Source organism: Puntigrus tetrazona, chromosome 4 (genome assembly GCF_018831695.1).
Source record: "Puntigrus tetrazona isolate hp1 chromosome 4, ASM1883169v1, whole genome shotgun sequence".
Taxonomy (NCBI): domain Eukaryota; kingdom Metazoa; phylum Chordata; class Actinopteri; order Cypriniformes; family Cyprinidae; genus Puntigrus; species Puntigrus tetrazona.
In genome coordinates this window covers 26,379,422-26,401,535 of record NC_056702.1, presented here as the reverse complement: position 1 = coordinate 26,401,535, position 22,114 = coordinate 26,379,422, and the positions used below count along the sequence as shown (strand labels likewise).

General features: G+C 41.3%; 1 protein-coding gene across 1 annotated transcript in view; it reads right to left on the bottom strand.

The window, feature by feature from the left end:
- LOC122342362 overlaps window positions 1–18,620 on the bottom strand; it is a gene marked incomplete at its 3' end in the record, with an annotated part of 44,324 nt that extends 25,704 nt beyond the window's left edge. Inside the window, 5 exon segments of the mRNA XM_043236142.1 lie at window positions 16,787–16,930; window positions 17,045–17,095; window positions 17,330–17,424; window positions 17,786–18,031; window positions 18,362–18,620. Of these exon segments, the coding sequence (XP_043092077.1) occupies window positions 16,787–16,930; window positions 17,045–17,095; window positions 17,330–17,424; window positions 17,786–18,031; window positions 18,362–18,620 (795 nt within the window).
- Between the last annotated feature and the right edge of the window lie 3,494 nt (window positions 18,621–22,114).

Genomic DNA, 22,114 nt, shown 5'->3' with positions numbered 1-22,114 from the left:
ACCACTTATTTAGTTGAAAGTTAGAAGAATAGCTTTTAAAGAAACTAAATAAAGTTTTATGTTATTCACCTGAGAGGAATACATCTTTGAAAAAATCTTTAGATCTAATTACAATAATTTAGAATGGGATAAATGCATGAAAGAAGCGTTTATATTATTGCTATTTAAACAAATAAAGAAAGAATGAATTGTTGGAAAAGACAAAGAATAGTCTAGTGATAAATGTCAAGTTAGTTGATTACTAAACAAGATAAGGTAATAAACATGATTGACAATCATACAGTAGAGGAGTTGCATAACAGACTGTGGAGTAAAAGAAATGTAATTTTAGCTACTGTGAAGGGAGGAGCCAACGACAGACACAGTGGGCGTGGCGTCAGGCCTCGGAGAGGCTTTTATTGACAAAATAATAATACAAAGTAATAAAGTGTCCAAGGGCGAAAGTGTCCAAATAAAAGGGGGATCTGGTGTCCTCGTGCGTGCTGCGGGTAACGTGCAGGTTTAGGCCGTGTTCCAGGGGGGGAAGGGTCCAGGAAAGGGGCGGAGTCCGGCCGTCGCACGCGCTCCCCTTTTTCTGGTCGGGGCGCGAGGGGCGGCGGCTTCTTCCGCGGCGTCTCCGTCGCTTCTTTGCTTCAAGTGGGATGAGCTGTGTGGTCCCAGCCCGGACTACGGGGGTCCCACGACGCACTTCTCGGACGGCGGGGTGAGGTCTCCCGAGGAGAGGCGCCAGACGGCCCTTAACGGCGACGGTAACGAGGCTAACTCACTCCAGGTGTGCCTCGTCACCCGCCAGACCTGAACAATACCACGCCCCTCCTCTCGAACACACCCACTCCCGTCGGGAGCCTGGTGAAGGGCGGCGAATAAAGAACGGGGTGATGGTGACAATAAAGAGGAGGGGCAGCCGACTCGTCACACTACTTAACAATTAAAAATTGAACTGAAGAGGTAAAATTACTTTTTTCTAGAAATGTAATATGCCTGCATTTGTGGGTTATATCTCACAAAAGTGTTTCATTCATGCATGAAGAAATATGCAATGACTAGGAATGAACTATTGAAGCAATAAAACAGCTAGTACTATGTCTCTGGATGGACCAAAAATGAGAGAAAATTAAGTATGCTCAGCAGAAGTAAGAAATAAACTTCGAAACAAAAAGATATAACTAACAAATATCAGAGCATAAGATTTAAGGCAGAGAAACAAGGAAAAGTGTTCACTGGCAGTGGCGTGGCTGTCTGGCACCGTAAGTATGACATTTTGTTGATCATAATAAATTATGATAGACCCCATAGAAGGGGAATACATATGTTTTGAATGTAATAAGACTTTTAGAAGGGGAATGAAGCCCAATCATAGAAGAAAAGTCTTTTTACACACAAAACGGTCTTAAGATCTGTAACAGCAGAACTTAAAAATACTGAAAGAAACTGAGTTTCTAGATGACTTAAAGAAACTGAACACAATTTCAGATTTGTGTTATGTTTTACAGGACAAGGAACCTGGAGCTAAGTGTTGGGCTCAGACAGAGAAGTGTTCAAGTATTAGTGAAAATGGAAACAGGTCTGCTTAAGCAAACCAATCTTTGTGGTAACCATGATAAATGTAGCTATACTTATTATAGTTTTGGGTTTTTACAAAATCCAGTGACAACTTTTCTCAACAAGGAAAACGTTGAGAAAGAACCAAATAAGAAATTGGTAATTTGAGAAAAAGTTAGAAAAAGGAGGAGAGAGAAATTTTCTTGAAAAAGGCAAAGATCAAAGATACAAAGGAAAAGTATACACTTTATGAGGCTTTGCATAAGTTAAGAAATCCTTTTTCTGGTTTAAAATGGAACAGTGAGTCCACTAGAAAGGCTGAGGTAGCTTTAGGACGAAATAAATATTCACAGAAGAAAAAACTGTTCTATCAGATCAGTATTGTAACAGACAAATTCTGGGGGGATTGTACTGATCAAAGTGTTGAACAATGTGCCAAAACTAGGTACAATTGGCAATTACGTGTGATTTGGCGTAACAGTGCTATAAGCATTGGGTAACAAAGTTAGAGGATAAGTGTACACAGTTGATGAGATTTATTGGGAAGTTTGTGTGTGTAGAGAGAAGTTGAGCTGTGAGAAAATTTATAGGCAAAGAGCAGGAGCAGCTTCAAATGTTGAAGGCAAGCATTGGTTAGTGTCTTTAAACAGACAGGGATTTAAAAGCGAAGTAATGATTCAAACTATTTTAAAAGAGTCACTATTGTGGAAAAGGTTGATAACAGACGAGTTTGTTGAAACTGATCAAATGGTAATACAGTTTAGGTTATTTGATCTGTTGCAAGATGTAGCAACAAGAAAGAGGGAGAAAATTAAGGTTATAGAACAAAAAGAGAGCTACAATTTAGCAAATCTAGGCACAAGGGTGCAATACAACAATCCCGACTGAATAAGTATTATCCTATACCTCTAGTTAGAATGAGATACAAGAATGATTATAGTATAATCACGTGGGCAATTCCTGAGAAATTCTGGGGTATTATAATATGGATGAATTACAAACTCTGTACAAACTCAGCAGAAACTGTAGAGGTGAAATGAAAGCGGAAGAATTGCTAACTTTAAAGACGTATTGGACTGTGAGGTATTTTGAAGACATAAAACAAGTAGGGATCGCGCACTGGCAATGTCTGAATCAGACAGTGGACAGCAATGAGAAAAGGAATGATATTAATCAAGGCATTAGTAGACTGCTATCTGAACCCATAGAGACTGATATGAATGTATTTGCTGCTGTGACGGTGAATTATAACATTCAAGAAAATGGGTGATGTATGCCTCCGCTTCCACTATATTTTATGTTGGCTAAACGGCAGTATTTCCAAGAAAGGGGAAACTTACAGGAGTCTAAAAGCCTATGGTCTATAGTGAACAAGAAAGTTACTGAAAATTCTAGGAGGTTTCTCAGTAAGCACCTATAGAACCTTAAGATGGATAATATGCATTTTTCATATGATATTAATCATTGCGACAGGATCATTCCTATTAATTACTGTGGAGCAAACTGGTCTTGGGAAACTCCTTAGGATGATTTGTGGCATGATCTGTAGATCTGCTAAAAAATGTAGGAGAGGTGAAAGACAACCCCCTATTAGTAATTTGCATTCAACGCGTCATGTACCTGATAAAATTGGTGCTGTGAAGTCATATCGAGTTACACGCGTTTAGAAGGATGGACAGAAGAACTCTAACATTGACCAGATCAGACTTGTCTTACAGCAGGATGTCCGACACAGAGGTTGCTGGAAACTTAAATGGACTTGACCATTTCGACTTACTGGTAATCGCTATCTTTTCATATTATCAAGAAATGTATGTTTATATATATATATATATATATATATATATATATATATATATATATATATATATATATACACTGCTATTTGGTAACAGTATGTGAACAATATACTTAAGAAAAAGTAAAATCTGCAATTGATGGAATAAAAATGTTCAGAAATATGCTTTATTTATAGGAACTTAAACGAACAGCAAAAGGCCAACTGTTGTCACGATATCAGAGTTACTGGATCACTGTTAGAGAGGATGAATGTATGACTTGTCATCAGGTATTATATATTCAAAAAGCTGGATTTGTTATGGGTGACTTGTGCAAAAATTGCTTTAAGAGAATCAAAACTATTATCTGGTACAGTGATGATGATGAAGGAGAGGAGTACTGTAGAAAAACATTTGACATGTTGAAGTCTGAGTACAGACATATTTCTACAATGTAAAAGTATGTTAAGAGTGCTCCACCCAGAGGTCAGAGATTTATACAATGACTTGAGTGCTTCTAAGGATTGGATAAAAGATGATATGTTTCAATATATCAGTTACATGGTAAATATAACAACAATGTTATATGATTGGTGAAATGTGAAGGAATATTATGTTTTATAGACAAAAACATTGGCATCACTGGAGATGACAGAATAATCTCCACAAACACAAGTGTCCCAGCAGAGTTTCAAAATGACGAAGGCGGCCTATGGGCAGGATTCTATCCCAGATCCATCATTTCAATGATTAGTCAAAAGTCAAATGTCTAATCAATGGAAGAGGCATACGTTAATTTGTGAAGACTCTAAGAGGCGGTTAAAATTGGGACATGCTGTTATGAAATTAACAATAGAAATCCAATGAGAGTTAAACTCAGACAATATTTAACTTTTATGAAACAAAGCACTGAGATTTGGCTAATTGGAGATGTTATAAAAAGATAATTATTGTAAGCGAAATTGTGAGACCTAGAAACAGATGACCTTGGGTTGATCTGTATTTTAACGTATTTCAAATTAATGTCCTAACAGAAACAGGACAAGTGTATGTCAAACTGAGCAAGTATGACAAAGACAAAATGTGTTAGGTTCCATACATAAACTTTAAGATAAGAGAGTAAAGACTACAGCAAACTTCCAAGACTGGGGTGTTGAGGAAAGTGGGACGTTTGTGAGTAGTGTCCACTCTGTGAACTGGCCCCCATCTTCACACAGATCTTCAACAGATCACTGGAGCTGTGTGTAGTCCCTTCATGCCATAGACGCGCCACCATCCCATCATCCCCATCCCAAAGAAAACCCAAATTACTGGATTTAATTGGTGTCACGAATGAGGGGTCTGAGGCGGATCCATTTGCAGGCTTTTCGGACGTGGTGGCATGGTCAAAACAGGCAGGCGTCTAACAGGGCAAACAGGAGTATCGGAGACGAGGCAAAAACAAAATCCAAAAACAGGCGGTGGTCAGGTCAGGCAGCAAACAATCAGAAAATCAGAAGACAGGCAGGGTCAAAACCAGGGAAACAAGAACTCGGAAAATACTCAGAAACTCAGGAACAACAATAGAACAGGTGAACAATGCAACCTGCAGGTGAGGGGCCTACAACAGTATTTATAGTCCTGGAACAGGAAGTTGTAGCTGAGGAAGTGATCACCGAGAGGTAAGAGCTCCCTCTGCTGGCTTGGTGACATAGCCCCCCTCCTAGGAGCGACTCCTGGCGCTCCACAAGACAAACAACACAAAACTGGGAGCTTGGGAGAGGGTTCCGGGAGGGAGTCAGCAGACAGAGTCCAGGGAGGAAGAGACGGAGGGAGGAGCCAGGGAGAAGACAGGAGGAGTCTGGAGCGGGAGACGATCCAGATTCCAGCCATGAGGGTCAGTGGTGGAGTTGACGGAGGGAGGAGCCATGGAGAGGTAACGGTCATCAACCCCATGGGGCCGACCAACGGCGGCGGAGCGGGTGGTCGAGGAGACTGAGGCGGAGAGCCGAAGAGCCAGGGTGACACAGAGGCGCTGGAGGTCCTAGGCGATACCGCAGGCTTCGGCGACTGATGCAGAAACAGGGGACGAGATGGACGCGGCGGAGCCAGAGCAACAGAGGACTGAGGTGGAGCCGGGGGGAGGGAGGAGCCTGACAGAGCCGGAGGGATGGAGGGACGAGGCGAAGCTGGAGGAGGGGAATCCTGAGGCGACGGATGGTTGACGACCGACCAAGGCGTAGCCGGAGAGACGATGGAGCCTGGTGGAGCTAGTGGACTGACGGACCACGGTGGAGAGGAGGGAGCTAGAAGCCCAGGGGAGCCGGCGGGTCTCACGAGCCGAGGAGGAGTCCGGGACTCGGAGGCGAGGGATCCTTCACCCACAGCGGCGATGGAGACTGGCAGACCCGTGGCGAGCTCCAGGTGGAGGGCAGAGGATGAGTGCAGGGGCTGCTGGGATCCATCGTCGACGGCGGCCATCTTGGAAAGCGGCGCTGGGCAGGAGGCGGCCATCTTGGGAAGCGGCGCTGGGCAGGCGGTGGCCATCTTGGGTAGCGACGCTGGACAGTTCGACCCTCTTGAACCAGTTGTGATTTGAGTGGCTGATTTATTCCCTCGTAAAAAAATTCTATCAGCAAACAGTCTGGTAGGTCAGAGAGGTAAGCCAGGTCCAGACATTCTTGAGTATAATCCTCAAGTGACCGGGTGCCCTGCTTGAGGGTTAGCAAAGACATTGCAAGGTGCATACCTGGCCATGGTTTGGGTGAAAAGCCACTGGATCCTGGTGCGAGGTTGCATTCTGTCACAAATGAGGGGTCTGAGGCGTGCGGATCCATGTGCAGGCTTTTATTGAACAACGGCATGGTCAAAACAGGCAGGCGTCTAACAGGGCAAACAGGAGTATCGGAGACGAGGCAAAAACAAAATCCAAAAACAGGCGGTGGTCAGGTCAGGCAGCAAACAATCAGAAAATCAGAAGACACGCAGGGTAAAACCAGGGAAACAAGAACTCGGAAAATACTCAGAAACTCAGGAACAACAATAGAACAGGTGAACAATGCAACCTGCAGGTGAGGGGCCTACAACAGTATTTATAGTCCTGGAACAGGAAGTTGTAGCAGAGGAAGTGATCACCGATCACCCAGAGGTAAGAGCTCCCTCTGCTGGCTTGGTGACAATTGGATTGCAGACCTGTGGCTCTAATGTCTGTGGTCAAGAAATCATTTGAAAAACTGGTCTTGGGTTATCTGTAGGACTTTTACTGGACCCCCTGTAGTTTGCATACAGAACAAACAGGTCAGGGGATGATGCAGTCAATATGGGTCTGCATTATGTTTTGCAACACCTAAACAGATGGAGGGATTGTGGGATCTCTACAAAATAAATGTGTGCAGATTTTGCGCACTCGGGAAAACCACTGGATGAACGGGTTAGGGTTAGGGGTTAGGGATAGGGTTATTTTACGGTTAGGGTTAGGGGTTAGGATTAGGGTTAGGGTTTAGGGTTAGGATTTAGGGTTAGGGTTAGGGTTAGGGTTTAGGGTTAGGGGTTAGGGTTAGGGTTAGGGTTAGGGTTAGGATTAGGATTTAGGGTTAGGGTTTAGGGTTAGGGATTAGGGTTAGGGTTAGGTTAGGGTTAGGTTAGGTTAGGGTTGAAGTTAGGTTAGGGTTAGGAGGTTAGGGTTGGGGTTGGGGTTGGGGTTAGGGTTAGGGGTTAGGGTTAGGGTTAGGGTTAGGTTGGGGTTAGGGGTTAGGGTTAGGGGTTAGGGTTAGGGGTTAGGGTTAGGGTTAGGGTTAATTAATTGAAACGACGAACAGACAATGGCTTACGTTTGATTTCGACATCCAAAGAGGAAAATAGCAGCTTTCAAACAAGCTTTCTGCATGTCTTACTCGAATAGCTAACGGTTCACGAATACAAATTAGTATTTTACATTAGGATTTTTTGTCTATCAAATAATTCTGTAATGTTGTTAACGCTAACGACAAGAAGAAAGTTTAACAAAGACTTAACTTCATTTTCTCTGTCAATCAACAAAATCACGTCAGCATCGCTGCACTGCTGTTGCTATAGTAACGAATTCAGTTTTATCGTGCATCTGATTGAAAGAGAAGGAGGCTACAATGTGATATTACACAACAGGTTTACAGGACAAGTACAGCTTATATGATATTATCATCTGGTATCATATCAATAAGGCCTAACCAAAATTGTATCGTCTTTCCATAGGCACAATGTATTTTGGCTGTGGTACACTAACTGGAAAGATGGTTCGGTCTTAATTTTAAAACAACCTTTTTAGCAGCAGTCTGTCACACAACACCAGGAACAGACTAGAGACAGGAAGTTGGAGAACAATGATGATCTTTTATTGAAACGGAGTAATGGCAGGTCAATGGAGAAGAGATCTTAGCTGAAAGTCCTTGTAGTAAACCAATGAGTACTGTCCAAAGGGGGAGCCAGGAATCAGAGTCCACAAACCGAAGAGTATGGCGAGGCCAGGCGCTAACATGGAGGGTGATGAACAGTAGATCCAGCGAGGGTGAACTGAGGGAGTCCTGCTTATATGGGGTGGCTCAGATGGGAAACAGGTGTGGGGATTAGTACTCTGGAGATGATGATCTGGTGGGTGGTGCTTCAGAGGGAGGTGGCTGTGGTGAATGCCTGACACGGACAGAGTGGCAGATAGAATCCTTTTTTGGATTCCTGTCATCATCTGCCTTCCCTCCTAAGTGACTCTGCCTGACTCCGAGCTACTCCTGACATTTGTCCTCGCTGAAACCATTTATGCTGTAGGATCTCCTCAATAGTCACTCTCTTAGTTGGGTCAACAGTCAGGCAGTGACTTATCAAGTTCTGCAATTCTGTACAAGTTTTTCATTGGTTAGTCATGTGTGTTCTTTCATGTCCATGACATGCTAACGTTGTCAAGTATGGAAATATGTAGCATGTATTAAACTTTGTGTGTTTAACAATCTTAATGTCACTGTGTCATTGGTAGTTGATTGTTCTCTCACCTGTGGATACTCTAACGTTAAAACTCAGACTGCCATGCATCATGTCTTCAGGACTGCTAAAGGGTCGACATTTGCACATCATTACGTACATCATTACACCCAGACACCAGACGGTTGTTGGCTCTGCCTTGTATCCTTTGTAGCCCTTGTAGTATTCAGGCGGGCAGACTCCTCCTGTTCATGAAAGCAAGGCATATTCAGGTTACAAAATCTATTTGCAAACAAATGTCACCAGAAACTTGACCAAATGTCCATTTGTTTTCATTAAATCACTACTCAGAAGTTTGACTTTTCATACACGACATATACTCCTGTGCATGTGTATAAAAATAATTATTTTTGCTATACCATGTGAGAACCTGATTTATCTGCTTTTTCTTCGTCTTCAAGTGAAATAAAATGGCAGACATAGCCTGGTAGCCTAGCGTTAAGTGGAGGTGTGGCTTTTTTGTTTTTACACCTCTTTGGGTTAAATTTCACACTGACACCGTCTTAAAAATAACAGCATTTTATCACGATGTAGTGTTTAAACTATGTCAACACTGTTCATTTCTCCCAGCCTGGCATAGGCTGTTTTTTTAGCAGGGCCTGAAAATTTTACACAAGTCAATCAATCAATCATTTTTATTTATATAGCGCTTTTAACAACACAGGTTGCATCAAAGCACTGTACAGTATAATGTAGAAGAGTACAATGACAGGGATGTATACTGACGAGAGTGACCAATTTCTTATTAAATGCAGAGACGGTCTCTGTAATCAATTCGACGTTAAATCACTAGAAGTTAAGTGTCCCCAACCAAGCAAGCCAGAGGCGACAGCGGCAAGGAAACAAAACCCCATGCATACAGAATGGAGAAAAAAAAACCTTGGGAGAAACCAGACTCAGTTGGGGTCAGTTCTCTGACCGGACGCCCAGCACTTAACTTCCAGTTCACTTTTAAACGCAGCTGTGTCAGATAGTGTAAATGACTTAGTGTGTGCGTGTGTGTGTGTGTGTGTGCATCAGTACCTGGTGATCTGTCCACGGGCGCATCTAGATTTTCTGGTCTCTGATGAACATAATCTGTGTGTGCTGATCCACCATCTAGTCTGGATACAAACTGTGAAAACAGATTGAGAAAGAGACAGGACTAATATTAGCGTAGATGCCATTCTTTTTACAATGCCACAAGTACATCGTATTTTAGGAGTAGTGTTCCCGGTTCCAGCAAATCTAAGTAATGCAGCCTAAAAATCCTTTAACGGATTTGAATAATAAAAAGTGTGTTGGTGTGTTATGTGTAGGCTAAATTAAAAAGATGTGTCTTTAATCTAGATTTAAACTGGCAGAGTGTGTCTGCTTCCCGAACAGAGTTAGGGAGATTGTTCCAGAGTTTAGGTGCTAGATAGGAAAAGGATCTGCCGCCCGCAGTTGATTTTGATATTCTAGGTATTATCAAATGGCCAGAGTTTTGAGAACGCAGCGGACGTGCAGGACTATAATGGGATAAGAGCTCGCTCAAGTATTTAGGAGCTAAACCATTCAGGGCTTTATAGGTAATTAATAAGACTTTAAAATCTATCCGATGTTTGATAGGGAGCCAGTGCAGTGTTGACAGAACCGGGCTAATGTGATCATACTTCCTAGTTCTAGTAAGGACTCTGGCTGCTGCGTTTTGGACTAGCTGAAGTTTGTTTATTAAGCGTGCAGAACAACCACCCAATAAAGCATTGCAATAATCTAACCTTGAGGTCATAAACGCATGAATTAATATTTCTGCATTAGAGGTTGAAAGCATAGGTCGTAATTTAGATATATTTTTAAGATGGAAAAACGCAGTTTTACAGATGCTAGAAACATGATTTTCAAAGGAAAGATTGCTGTCAAACAGCACACCTAGGTTCCTAACTGATGATGAAGAATTAACAGAGCAGCCATCAAGTGATAGGCTGTGTTCTAGATTATTATATGTGGGGTTTTTAGGTCCAATTATTAGCACCTCTGTTTTTTCAGAATTTAGCATTAGGAAGTTACTCATCATCCAGTTTTTTATATCGACTATGCATTCTGTTAGATTCTCAATTTGGTGTGTATCACCAGGCTGCGCTGAAATATAGAGCTGAGTATCATCAGCATAGCAGTGAAAGCTCACACCATGACTCCTGATAATATCTCCCAGAGGTAACATGTACAGGTTGAAAAGTAACGGTCCTAGCACTGAGCCTTGAGGAACTCCATATTTCACTTTTGAGCGATATGATACCTCCTCATTTAATGCTACAAACTGATAGCGGTCAGATAGATATGATTTAAACCATGCTAAGGCGCTTCCTCTAATGCCAACATAGTTTTCTAGTCTATCCAAGAGAATGTTGTGATCGATAGTATCGAATGCTGCGCTAAGATCTAATAGCACTAATAACGAGATAAAACCACGATCAGATGATAGAAGCAGGTCATTAGTAACTCTAATGAGAGCAGTCTCAGTACTATGGTACGGTCTAAAACCTGATTGGAAATCCTCGCAGACACCATTTTTTTTCTAAAAAGGAATACAGTTGTGAGGATACGACCTTTTCCAGTATCTTTGACAGAAAAGGGAGATTAGAGATTGGTCTGTAAGTCTTTGGGATCGAGATGTGGTTTCTTAATAAGAGGCTTAACTACAGCCAGTTTTGGGAAGGTTTTGGGAACATATCCTAATGACAATGATGAATTAATAATGTTCAAATTAGGATCTATGACTTCTGGAAGCAAATCTTTTAATAGTTTAGATGGAATAGGGTCTAACATACATGTTGCTGGTTTAGATGATTTAACAAGTTTGTACAAGTCGTCTTCTCCTATAGTGGAGAAAGTGTGTAATTTTTCCTCAGGGGATCTAAAGCTCACTATCTGATGTGAAACTGTAGTTGTGGCTGCATATTTACAATTTTATCTCTGATGGTATCAATCTTAGAAGTAAAGAAATTAATGAACTCATTGCAGCTATACTCTTGGGGAATATTAGCACCTGTTGACGTTTTATTTTTTGTTAATTTAGTTACTGTACTGAATAAATACCGGGGGTTGTGTTTGTTTTCTTCTAAAAGGGATGAAAAATAATCAGATCTTGCCATTTTTAATGCTTTTCTGTATGACAGCATACTCTCCCGCCAGGCAATACGAAATACTTCTAATTTGGTTTTTCTCCACCTGCGCTCCATTTTCCGGGCTGCTCTCTTTAGGGTGCGTGTGTTGTCATTATACCATGGAGTCAGATTGTTTTCTTTTATCTTTTTTAAGTGCAAAGGAGCAACTGTATCTAAAGTGCTAGAAAAAAGAGAGTGCATAGTTTCTGTTACATCATCAAGTTTTTGCGTCGTATTGGATGAGCTAAGGAATTGAGATAAGTCAGGGAGGTTATTTAGAAAGCTTTCTCTTGTGGTGGAAGTGGTGGTTCTACCATACTTGTAATAAGGTGCAGAGTTTACAGGTTTAACTATACAGAGTTCACACAAGACTAGATAGTGATCTGAAATGTCATCACTTTGCTGCAGAACTTCAACCATTTTAACAACCATTCCATGTGACAGTATTAGATCTAGAGTATGGTTTCGACAATGAGTAGGTCCAGAGACGTGTTGTCTAACCCCAATGGAGTTCAGAATATCTAAGAAAGCTGATCCTAATGCGTCTTTTTCATTATCAACTTGGATATTAAAATCGCCAACAATTAAGACTTCATCTGCGGCCAGTACTAACTCAGTTAGAAAATCAGCAAATTCTTTAATGAAATCTGTGCTGTGTGTAACCCCTTGCGCTACTGGTGCACTGTAGTTACTATGGGAAGATACACTGTAATGGACCAGTCAATGTACTAGGTTCGCTACAGGAGGGCAAGAATTAGTTAAACCACATTAATAAATAGGCAGACCAGGAGAATGACTTTAAAGTGTCTTTTAGTTGAGTTGAATTCAATGAAAATGTGAAATGAAATGACAATAAAGAAAACAATAGAAATACACATCCAAAGAAATTCTCTTTTCTCTTTCTTTGTATTAGAAATTAAATTTGAGCTCCTTTGAAGTTATTTGACGAATATTTTTACTGTACTGTGCTTTTATTGTACCTGTCTTTAATTAACCAATTGTTTATAATTAACTTCTATTTTGAATTTATTTTTAGTTTGCTTCAATCTTATTGATTTATAGTTTTTAACCTTTCCTAGCTTCTGTGGAGCTTTGCTTGTATTGATATTGCTTTGAATTAGAATCTCTGACCCACAACAACAAAAACAATTACAATAGATCACTCAAGGAAAATAACAAATAAAGATTCAGTATATGAAAAGTTCTCAGTCCATAAACTATGTAAATGTGGGAAAGGAACAAAAATAAAATATAACTGTCCTTAGAATCCAAACGATGAATCCACTGAACACGAGAGAATGCTTGTGTTTGTAGTGCAAAAAGTTCAATAGTCAGTGTGATGATCAGTACTGAGGTAATGTGGTGAGAAATACCACTAGGAATGGGTGAATTCCACTTGGAATAATGAATAAGGCGTTGACCACGTGATGAGTAAAGGATTTTCTTCAAGTTGTCTCTCTCCGGGTTCTCTAGTTGGGTTGCTCGCCATCTTAGGATCACAGTTTAAAAAACCTGACCTGTTTATGCAAACAGTGTCACAATATCACTGAACAATTAACATGACTGTTAAAACTCTGTATGTCTTTCAAATATATACTCAACTGGTTGAGAAAACCATTTGAGCACTTTGGTCACTCAACCACAATAAACTAGTTACATAAATGATAATCGTCTGCTGGTTATCATTTTTAAGCCCTTTAGAAATACATTACAGAGTTACAATACATTATACATAATATCTGAACACTAAATGCATACAAACTCGCATAAAATGCTTCAAAACATTAACACAACATATTAAACTTCATTTAAGAGAGCTGAACATCATATTTTGAAACTCACCAAATCCAGGGGATTTCAACAATTAATCAACCGCATAGGATCTCACAGGTTTCACGACCGCATATCATCTGCTTCAATATCATGGATCATTCGTGCTTTTTTTCCGTAATGATTTTAATCGCGATCCGGGATGCACGTGCTCTCTCCCTGCAAGAGTGCGTCGCATATCAGTGACGTCATACGCAGCGCGCGTCTTAGTACAAGCGTTTTGCTTCAGTTAATAGGATTTGTAGATTCATTTAGAGTAATATATCCATCTGGTTTTAGCCAGGTTTCTGTCAAACAAAGCAAATCTAGGTTCTGATCTTTGATCAAATCATATATATAAAGTGCTTTTGTGGAAAGTGATCTAATATTCAGCGAGCCAAGTTTTATCGTTTGCTTATTTGAATTATAGGTAGTTTTAATTTGTTGGAAATTAATTAAATTATTACTTTTGATTTGGTTTGGACGTTCTCTGTTCTAATTCGGGGAACAGACACAGTCTCTATAGTGTGATATCTAGGTGAAAGAGTCTCTATGTGCTGAGAATTAACTGCCTTCTGTGATGTGAGGCAGCTAGCAGGCTGGTCGGTTTAGCCGGTCTGTCTGCTTCCTGACCTGGGCACTAGTTGGTCATGTTGGAGCTATAAGACTATATGCCATATTTCTAGATAGAAGAGCAGCACCACCCCAGGAGGGATGAAGCCCATCTCTTTTTAACAGGTCAGGTCTGCCCCAGAAACTCATCCAATTGTCTATAAAGCCTATGTTGTTTTGCGGGCACCACTTAGACATCCAGCCATTGAGACCCAGCAGTCTGCTGTAAATCTCATTGTTGGAACTACTATTCTTGTTTTCGTACTTTTATTGACATTATTGTCTCATATATCAAAGTGGTTTTGAAGAACTTCTGTGTGTGTGTTAAGAGTTTGGCAACACGCTCACAAAGGACAGGACGCTGTCCAGAGCCGACACCTTGCTGAACTCTTGCTGAACTCTCCCACAAGCAGATTCCATCTAAATGATATCTAATTAGGATCAAGCACCCACAAGAAAGGAATGTGCCCTATTGTAACCTTTTTATGGGGGTTGCTCTTCCTTTATGTATAAATAAAGATGTGTGAGGGGCTGCGTTTCAGAAGCAAACTGAAGAGAGCTGGAAACAGTTTACTTCCCTTGCAACTGAAGCGATGTCACTTGCAAGTTACACATTCGGAACAAATTCTCATGTCTGTTATTGAGTTGTCTTCGGGCAGGTAAAGAACCTTAAAGAGGCATCCAGACCCAACACTCATCACCCCGGTAAGCAGGGAGGGGACCAGAGCATAATACATTGTCCGACATCGTGCTTGCAAATTCCCACACCTCTTTAATATTATTTTTAGTGATCTCCGACTGGCGAAGTTTACGTTTAGCATTAGCCAGCACTTTTAAATTTGACAAGATGTCAGACGCTCTGGCTCCCGGTAAGCATTGGACTACGGTGGCTGGTGTCTCTATTTTCACGTTCCGTACAATAGAATCGCCAATTACTAGAGCACTTGTATAGTAATTGTGTGCGTCACTGAGTGGGGAGAACCTGTTTGATGTTCTGATCGGAACTGATGAGCGGTGTTTTGACCCGCGACTAGCCCGCCTCACGGTCACCCAATTGCCCTGCTGCAGGGGCTCTGAAGCTGGACGAGAACAATGTACATGATTCACTGTACTAGTCGCATCCAAAGCAGTATCTACAGCCCTCGCATTCTTACTGTCCTCAATTAAAGTTTGGATGTGTGTCTGTAATTCTAAAACCTTCTCTGTCAGCCTAGCTATTTCACTGCATTTATCACGTGAATCCCTGATCGCTAACAGAGAAGGATAAGCTATACATGTGGCAGACGATGCAAGTGACGATGCAGGGAGAAGCCATTTACTCACTGTAAGGATTCACTTACCACTCTTGATTTGATGAGCTTCTTAAAACGGAGTGAACGAGCGCGAGGAACAAATGAACAGGAGCGGAAAAAAGCCAACAATATGTGCGAAAACGCGGGTGGGAGCGAAAGTGAATCGGCTAACGAGTACTAACTCACCGCCAAGTTTTAGATTAAAGCGAACGAACTAACAGCAGTCTAATTAGTTAGATTAATTTGATAGTATCAACGGTATGTAGACAGTTAAATTATATTTGATCGCTAGAGAAGAGGTGATAAATTGAAGAGCGAAGCTACACTCAGCTACAAACAAACCAACCTCTCAGCAGACAGGAGCAATCGAGCAGGACACCCAGTGATTTTTTTTGTAGAGGTTTTATTGAATAAAATGTAACTCTACCTATTCAATAACTTGAATATATTAAGATCAGTTTGAGGAGCTGACAGGAACGGTCTTTGTGAAGTCTACATTAGTATTCCTGTTTTGTGCGCTAAATTTATAATATTCTGCATCTTCATTTCCTCTGTTTTGTGCACACTTTTTTACAGTATAAAATTTGCTCCTTGGTTTCGTGTGTTAATTTCTTAGAAAAGTGTTTTTCATTTCGTCCATTACGTTTGCTCTTTTTTTTTTTAAACTAAGCTTGCTGCTCCGGAGACTCTCTGGTGAATGGCTTGTGCAGTTTTGGTCATCCACTTAATGAACGAATGACAGCACTTCTTGGACTTTCAGAAGAGGGATTCCTGTCATCATCTGCCTTCCCTCCTAAGTCACTCTGCCTGACTCTGAGCTACTCCTGACATTTGTCCTCGCTGAAACCATTTATGCTGTAGGATCTCCTCAATAGTCGCTCTCTTAGTTGGGTCAACAGTCAGGCAGCGACTTATCAAGTTCTGCAATTCTGTACAAGTTTTTCATTGGTTAGTCATGTGTGTTCTTTCATGTCCATGACATGTTAACGTTGTCAAGTATGGAAATATGTAGCATGTATTACACTTTGTGTGTTTAACAATCTTAATGTCACTGTGTTATTGGTAGTTGATTGTTCTCTCACCTGTGGATACTCTGACGTTAAAACTCAGACTGCCATGCATCATGTCTTCAGGACTGCTAAAGGGCAGACATTTGCACATCATTGCGTACATCATTACACCCAGAGACCAGACGGTTGTTGGCCCTGCCTTGTATCCTAAGCCCTTGTAGTATTCAGGTGGGCAGAATCGTCCTGTTCATGAAAGCAAGGCATATTCAGGTTATAAAATCTATTTGTAAACAAATGTCACCAGAAACTTGACCAAATGTCCATTTGTTTTCATTAAATCACTACTCAGAAGTTTGACTTCTCATTAGAACTAGTACCATAACATGCCAACTCACCTATAAAACCACCCAAGTAGCCTGTACTTTTGACGAGGTCACTGCAGCCAAAGTCTATTAGTTGGACTCGGTTAGTCGTCGTGTTGATCAGAAAGTTATTCAACTTAATATCCCGGTGAAAGACACCTCGGTCAAGACAGTGCTTGGCCCCGAGCACCGCTTGATACATCAGGCTACGTGTCTGTAATTCGTTCGGCCAATGCATGTTGTGAACCACAAATCTGAGCAAGTCCATGCAGGGTTCGGATGTTCCAGGATGAGGATGAACCGATCCTCCTCTTCAAACCATTCCAGCATGTACACAATGTAGGGGCTTAATGGTGCCTGTTTCAGCAGCAGGTTTGCAGCCACTTCTGCAAACAGTGGCTTTGAACAGCCAGGCTAACATTAGAGAAAAGAGTCATTAAGAGTTCAATATCACATTTCACTTCTGTTTGCAATGTAATTTGTATGTAGTTGGTATTTAATTATGTACATTAAGTTACGTCAACTTACTAGTTCAATATAACGGTCTCTTTTACACTTGAGGATGATTTTGATGGCAACCTGCAAAAAATAAATGCAATCAATGAATAAATAAATGAAATCATTTATAAGCGCACTGTATGTTACAAATGGGCAAACTGATTATATTGAATCTGCAAATTTATACACATATACACACACATATATAGTCATGATCACAAATATTTCTATTTAAATTGATATTAAAAATGTTTTGGTCAAAGCACTGATCGATATCTTCTATATACATTTGGTGAATAAAGCGGTGATTCCTACCTTCTTGCGTTGAATTTTTGAAGTCCCCTCGTACACAGTGCCAAAGCTTCCTTGTCCAAGCTTATCTCCCACTTCATAAATCTCATCAAATGGTACTGCAAAAACATACAAAGAGAGCATGTTAAAATATGAGATTCAGTCTGACATGAAATCCTGTGGCAGTGCTTGAATAAATACACACATGCAATTCACATCAGATACATGGAGAATAAATATGCTCAACATTTGAAACTAATGCTACGCCCAAAATTGAACACAAAGCAAGTTCAAATTCAAATGTAGTACCTACTCAGTATGAGATTTTGAGTTCACCATAAGTCAACATGTAACAGAAGGATTCTTTCAATTGCTTTTAGGCAATACTACTTTGTCAACAGTTATCATTTACGTTTGGAATACCGTATGAGGAATTATACATACATGTATACGCACACAGACAAGTGGAAATAAACTCACCAGGAGTTGGACGGCCGAAACAGGCTGCTCGGGTTTGATCCTTGATTCGTGTATGCTTGCAAGCAGCTGGAAATTCTGGGGGTACTGGCTCAAGAGCTGACGGGCCTGGAAGAAGATCAGCTGAATCCTGCAGACATGTTGGTACAAAACCAGGATCCGACAAACCAGACAGACGATCTTCTGGAGGATCAGTCAGATCTTGTAGAGCCATGGTTTCATGGACAGATGGATCCGACTGATGATCAGCTGAATATTGCAGAGCCATAGGTTCAAGAAAGTTTGGATCTGACTGAGGATCAGCTGAATCTGATTCGGGCTGTGCACAAAGAGGAGCCACTTTGTTGTGCTTTTTCTGTTTTGTTGCACATTTTACAGCCCGCCAGAATCTTTTGAAGAGTGTGCGAATGCGTTTCTTCTTCTTTGTGTTTGTTTGATTTTCTAAAAAAACAGAAATGGAAGAGTTAAGAATTATAACCAAATATTACAAGGCACATTCAAACATACTTGTAGGTATTAGATAAATAAACACTCAAAAGTGTGAAAAACAGGACAGAATTGAAATGACAGTAGACCTACCTTCAGCTGGCTCGGGATCACCTGGATTTTCATCACAGTCTATCGGTGTGATGCTGGACAGACATGGCAGAGGATCAGGTTGATCCTGTAGAGTTATTGGCTCTAGACCGGACGGGCCTGGCTGTGGATCAGCTGGATGACAGTGTGCTGCTGGTTCGAGATCAGATGGACCACACTGAAGATCAGCTGAATCTGTGTCCGTCGCAAGCTGAGGAGGGCTGTTTTGTTGCCTCGACGAGTGCTTTTCACAGCAAGCCATGTCTTCTTGAAGAATGCACAAAGGCTTTTCTTCTTGTGTTTAGCTGGTTTTGCTTAAAAAAAAAAAAAAGAAGTCATATATACATTTAATATATTAAAAAAGGAATTGTTGCAACAAAACTATTTCAGAGAAAGGAATTTTTCACAAGCTTGTTGTTCACCTGCTGGGCTGTTCTCCATAGCTGCTGCTGCAGGAGAAGCCTCTGGATTTGCTCCTGAAGGGTCAGTGATGTTTTTTCTCCAGCTCTTATTGTATTATCTACTAATATTGAACTCTTTTTAGACTTGAGCTCCATTGATTACAGACAGAAACACTGGTGCTGTAATGAAGCGCTGGAAAAGTTATTTTGAGTGTTTGTTCACGTGATAATCTTTCTGCTCTGATTCTCACTCAATTGATCACGCTAGATTAGAATAAATGTGAGGCCGACGATGAATTTATACTGTGGAATGCTTCACTGTGACGTCACGGATTTCACGTGACCTCACATGTACTCTGCACGTGCAGCGCATAAAGGGCCTCGCATAAACCGCATTATTTGAAAAGAGTAGGCTATCATATATATATATATATTTTAAAAAACAAATGTTCATATAAAAAAAGCAGAACGCAATATATAATCGTAATTTAATGCTAGACTCAATAACACAAAAATCCGAAACGGAAATAATTAAAGCTGCAGTTCGTGACTTTTTGCGCTCTAGCGGTTAATAAACAGAGCTTCTTGCGGAAGAACACTGCAGCCGGAACTACTTTTATGGGTACGTCTCACGCAGGTATGGGGCTACTCCGCAGCGGTACTTACCCGAACTAGTCCGAATATAAATGTAACCCGTTTACGGAATTATATAAATAAAAGGAGGAAAAATATCTACAAGGTCTGAGCTCACCAAATATATGTTATTTATATTAACCACTAGTATTTGGAGTCTCGGGTTCGTGGGCTTACACTAAACACAGAATTGTATAAAAAAATTAAAAAAAATTGTGCTTAAGAAATGTGTCTGCACTCGCGATTCAAATGTCAATTTGTCAATTGTCACCAACTGCTTGAATAAAAACACATACACAGAAATACGTTTCAACAGGTGTTATTTGTATTCAGTGTGCCCTCTTTTTGTTATAACACTATGCAGTGTAATTGTCACTTGGTTGACAAAAATATATCAAATATATCACAATTGAATAAAATAAAATGAAATACACAGTCCAAACTATCAGAAGAAATGCGTAACTCCTGAATCAGGTCGAAATGTGTTTGCTTCAGTTCAAATCAGTGTAAGTGTATGAACGAATGCCTACAGAATCCTCGCCGAAATCAACGATGAAGAACCGTTCACTCCTCACGAACGAGTCCTTGAATCGTGCGATTCACTCGAGTGAACTCAAATTCGTCTCCCCTGGCACGAATCCAAAAGATCGCAACGTGATGAAATCATCCACTCCCACCAAGCACACACAGCACACTCCAAATCGCTAATGCAATAAAAGAGTTCAGGCATACAATTAAAGAAGAATATGCAAGGATGGCTATGAATAAGCGAGAGCAGAAGTACAGCTCGTATCTCCCGCCACGAGCTGGCGCATGAGTGACGTCGGCCAATTGATTCAATAACAATTAACTTGGATAACTTGAAGTATAACATTACTTTTCACAAAACGAGTCCATAACCATGTTCAACAATTCTTCTAACATAACATAAAAGTTTGCTCTTATTACTCTATGCACTTTGTCCGTTTCACGAACCGAATGATTCATTCACAACATCTTACAATAACAAAAGAACATACAAATCAAATATACAGAAAATAAGAGTACTTGAGACTTACCTAATGCAATAAAAAAGTTCAGGCATACAATTAAAGAAGAATATGCAAGGATGGCCATGAATAAGCGAGAGCAGAGAAGTACAGCTCGTATCTCTCGCCACGAGCTGGAGCATGAGTGACGTCAACAACCATCGACGCACCTCTCTAATTAGTAATTCAATTTGACAACAATCAAATAAAATATATTTATATATTTACTTTGCATGCCTGAATATTACTATACATTAGAAAGAAAAAATACATATTCAATAATATATATAAAGAAATATTACTGACACCTTTACTAATTGCATAACTCCATTATTTGAGTGGGTTACATAAACACTTATTAAAACACTATTGGTGTACTCGCTTAGTAATTTTGTATATTCTGAACATAAAAACGTCTCAGACTGCAGCTTTAATTAAACTCTGTAACTCCACGGAATGTATAAATTTCACCCGTTTTCTAAAGACACTTTAAAACTAACGCTTGTTTATACAGACAGCTCTGCTCACACGAGTTAATAAAAAGACCGCGTGGTTTCATTCATCCCGAGAGTGTGTTTTAACAATTAATTGAAACGACGAACAAACACAATGGCTTAGGTTTGATTTCGACATCCAAAGAGGAAAATAGCAGCTTTCAAACAAGCTTTCTGCATGTCTTAATCGAATAGCTAACGGTTCACGAATACAAATTAGTATTTTACATTAGGATTTTTTGTCTATCAAATAACAATTCCGTAATGTTGTTAATGCTAACGATAAGAAGAAAGTTTAACAAAGACTTAACTTCATTTTCTCTGTCAATCAACAAAATCACGTCAGCGTCGGGCACTGCTGTTGCTACAGTAACGAATTCAGTTTTATCGTGCGTCTGATTGAAAGAGCTTTGTTGCTATATTTACTAGTTGTAGTCCAATTTACTGCTAGCCCTTGAATGAATGTGTGTATGTGCCTTCCGCCGCCTTCCCGGAGCCGCTGCCCAAGATGGCCGCCGCCTTCCCAGAGCCGCTTCACAAGATGGCCGCCGCCTTCCCAGAGCCGCTTCACAAGATGGCGCCGCCTTCCCAGACCCGCTTCACAAGATGGCCGCCGCCTTCCCAGAGCCACTTCCCAAGATGGCCGCCTCCAGTGCCCGCGCCTCGTGCAAAGCCTCCAGTGCCCGCGCCTCGTGCAAAGCCTCCAGTTAGCCCACCCTCGCTACACGTCATCGATGGATCCCAGCAGCCCCTGCACCCTGCATCCTCTGCCCTCCACCTGGAGTTTTCCACGGGTCTGCCAGTCTCCATCGCCGCCGTGGGTGAAGGATCCATCGCTTCACCGTCCCGCCTCCGAGTCCCGGACTCCTCCTCGGCTCGTAGACCCGTCGGCTCCCCCTGGGCTTCTAACTCCCTCCTCTCCACCGTGGTCCGTCAGTCCACCAGCTCCACCAGGCTCCATTGTCTCTCCGGCTACGCCTTGGTCGGTCGTCGACCATCCGTCGCCTCAGGATTCCTCTCCTCCAGCTTCGCCTCGTCCCTCCATCCCTCTGGCTCTGTCAGGCTCCTCCCTCCCCCCGACAGTCCTCTGTCGCTCTGGCTTCGCCGCGTCCTTCTCGTCCCCCGTCTGTCGCAGAAGCCTGCGGTATCGCCTAGGACATCCAATGCCTCTGTGTCACCCTGGCTCTTCGGCTCTCCGCC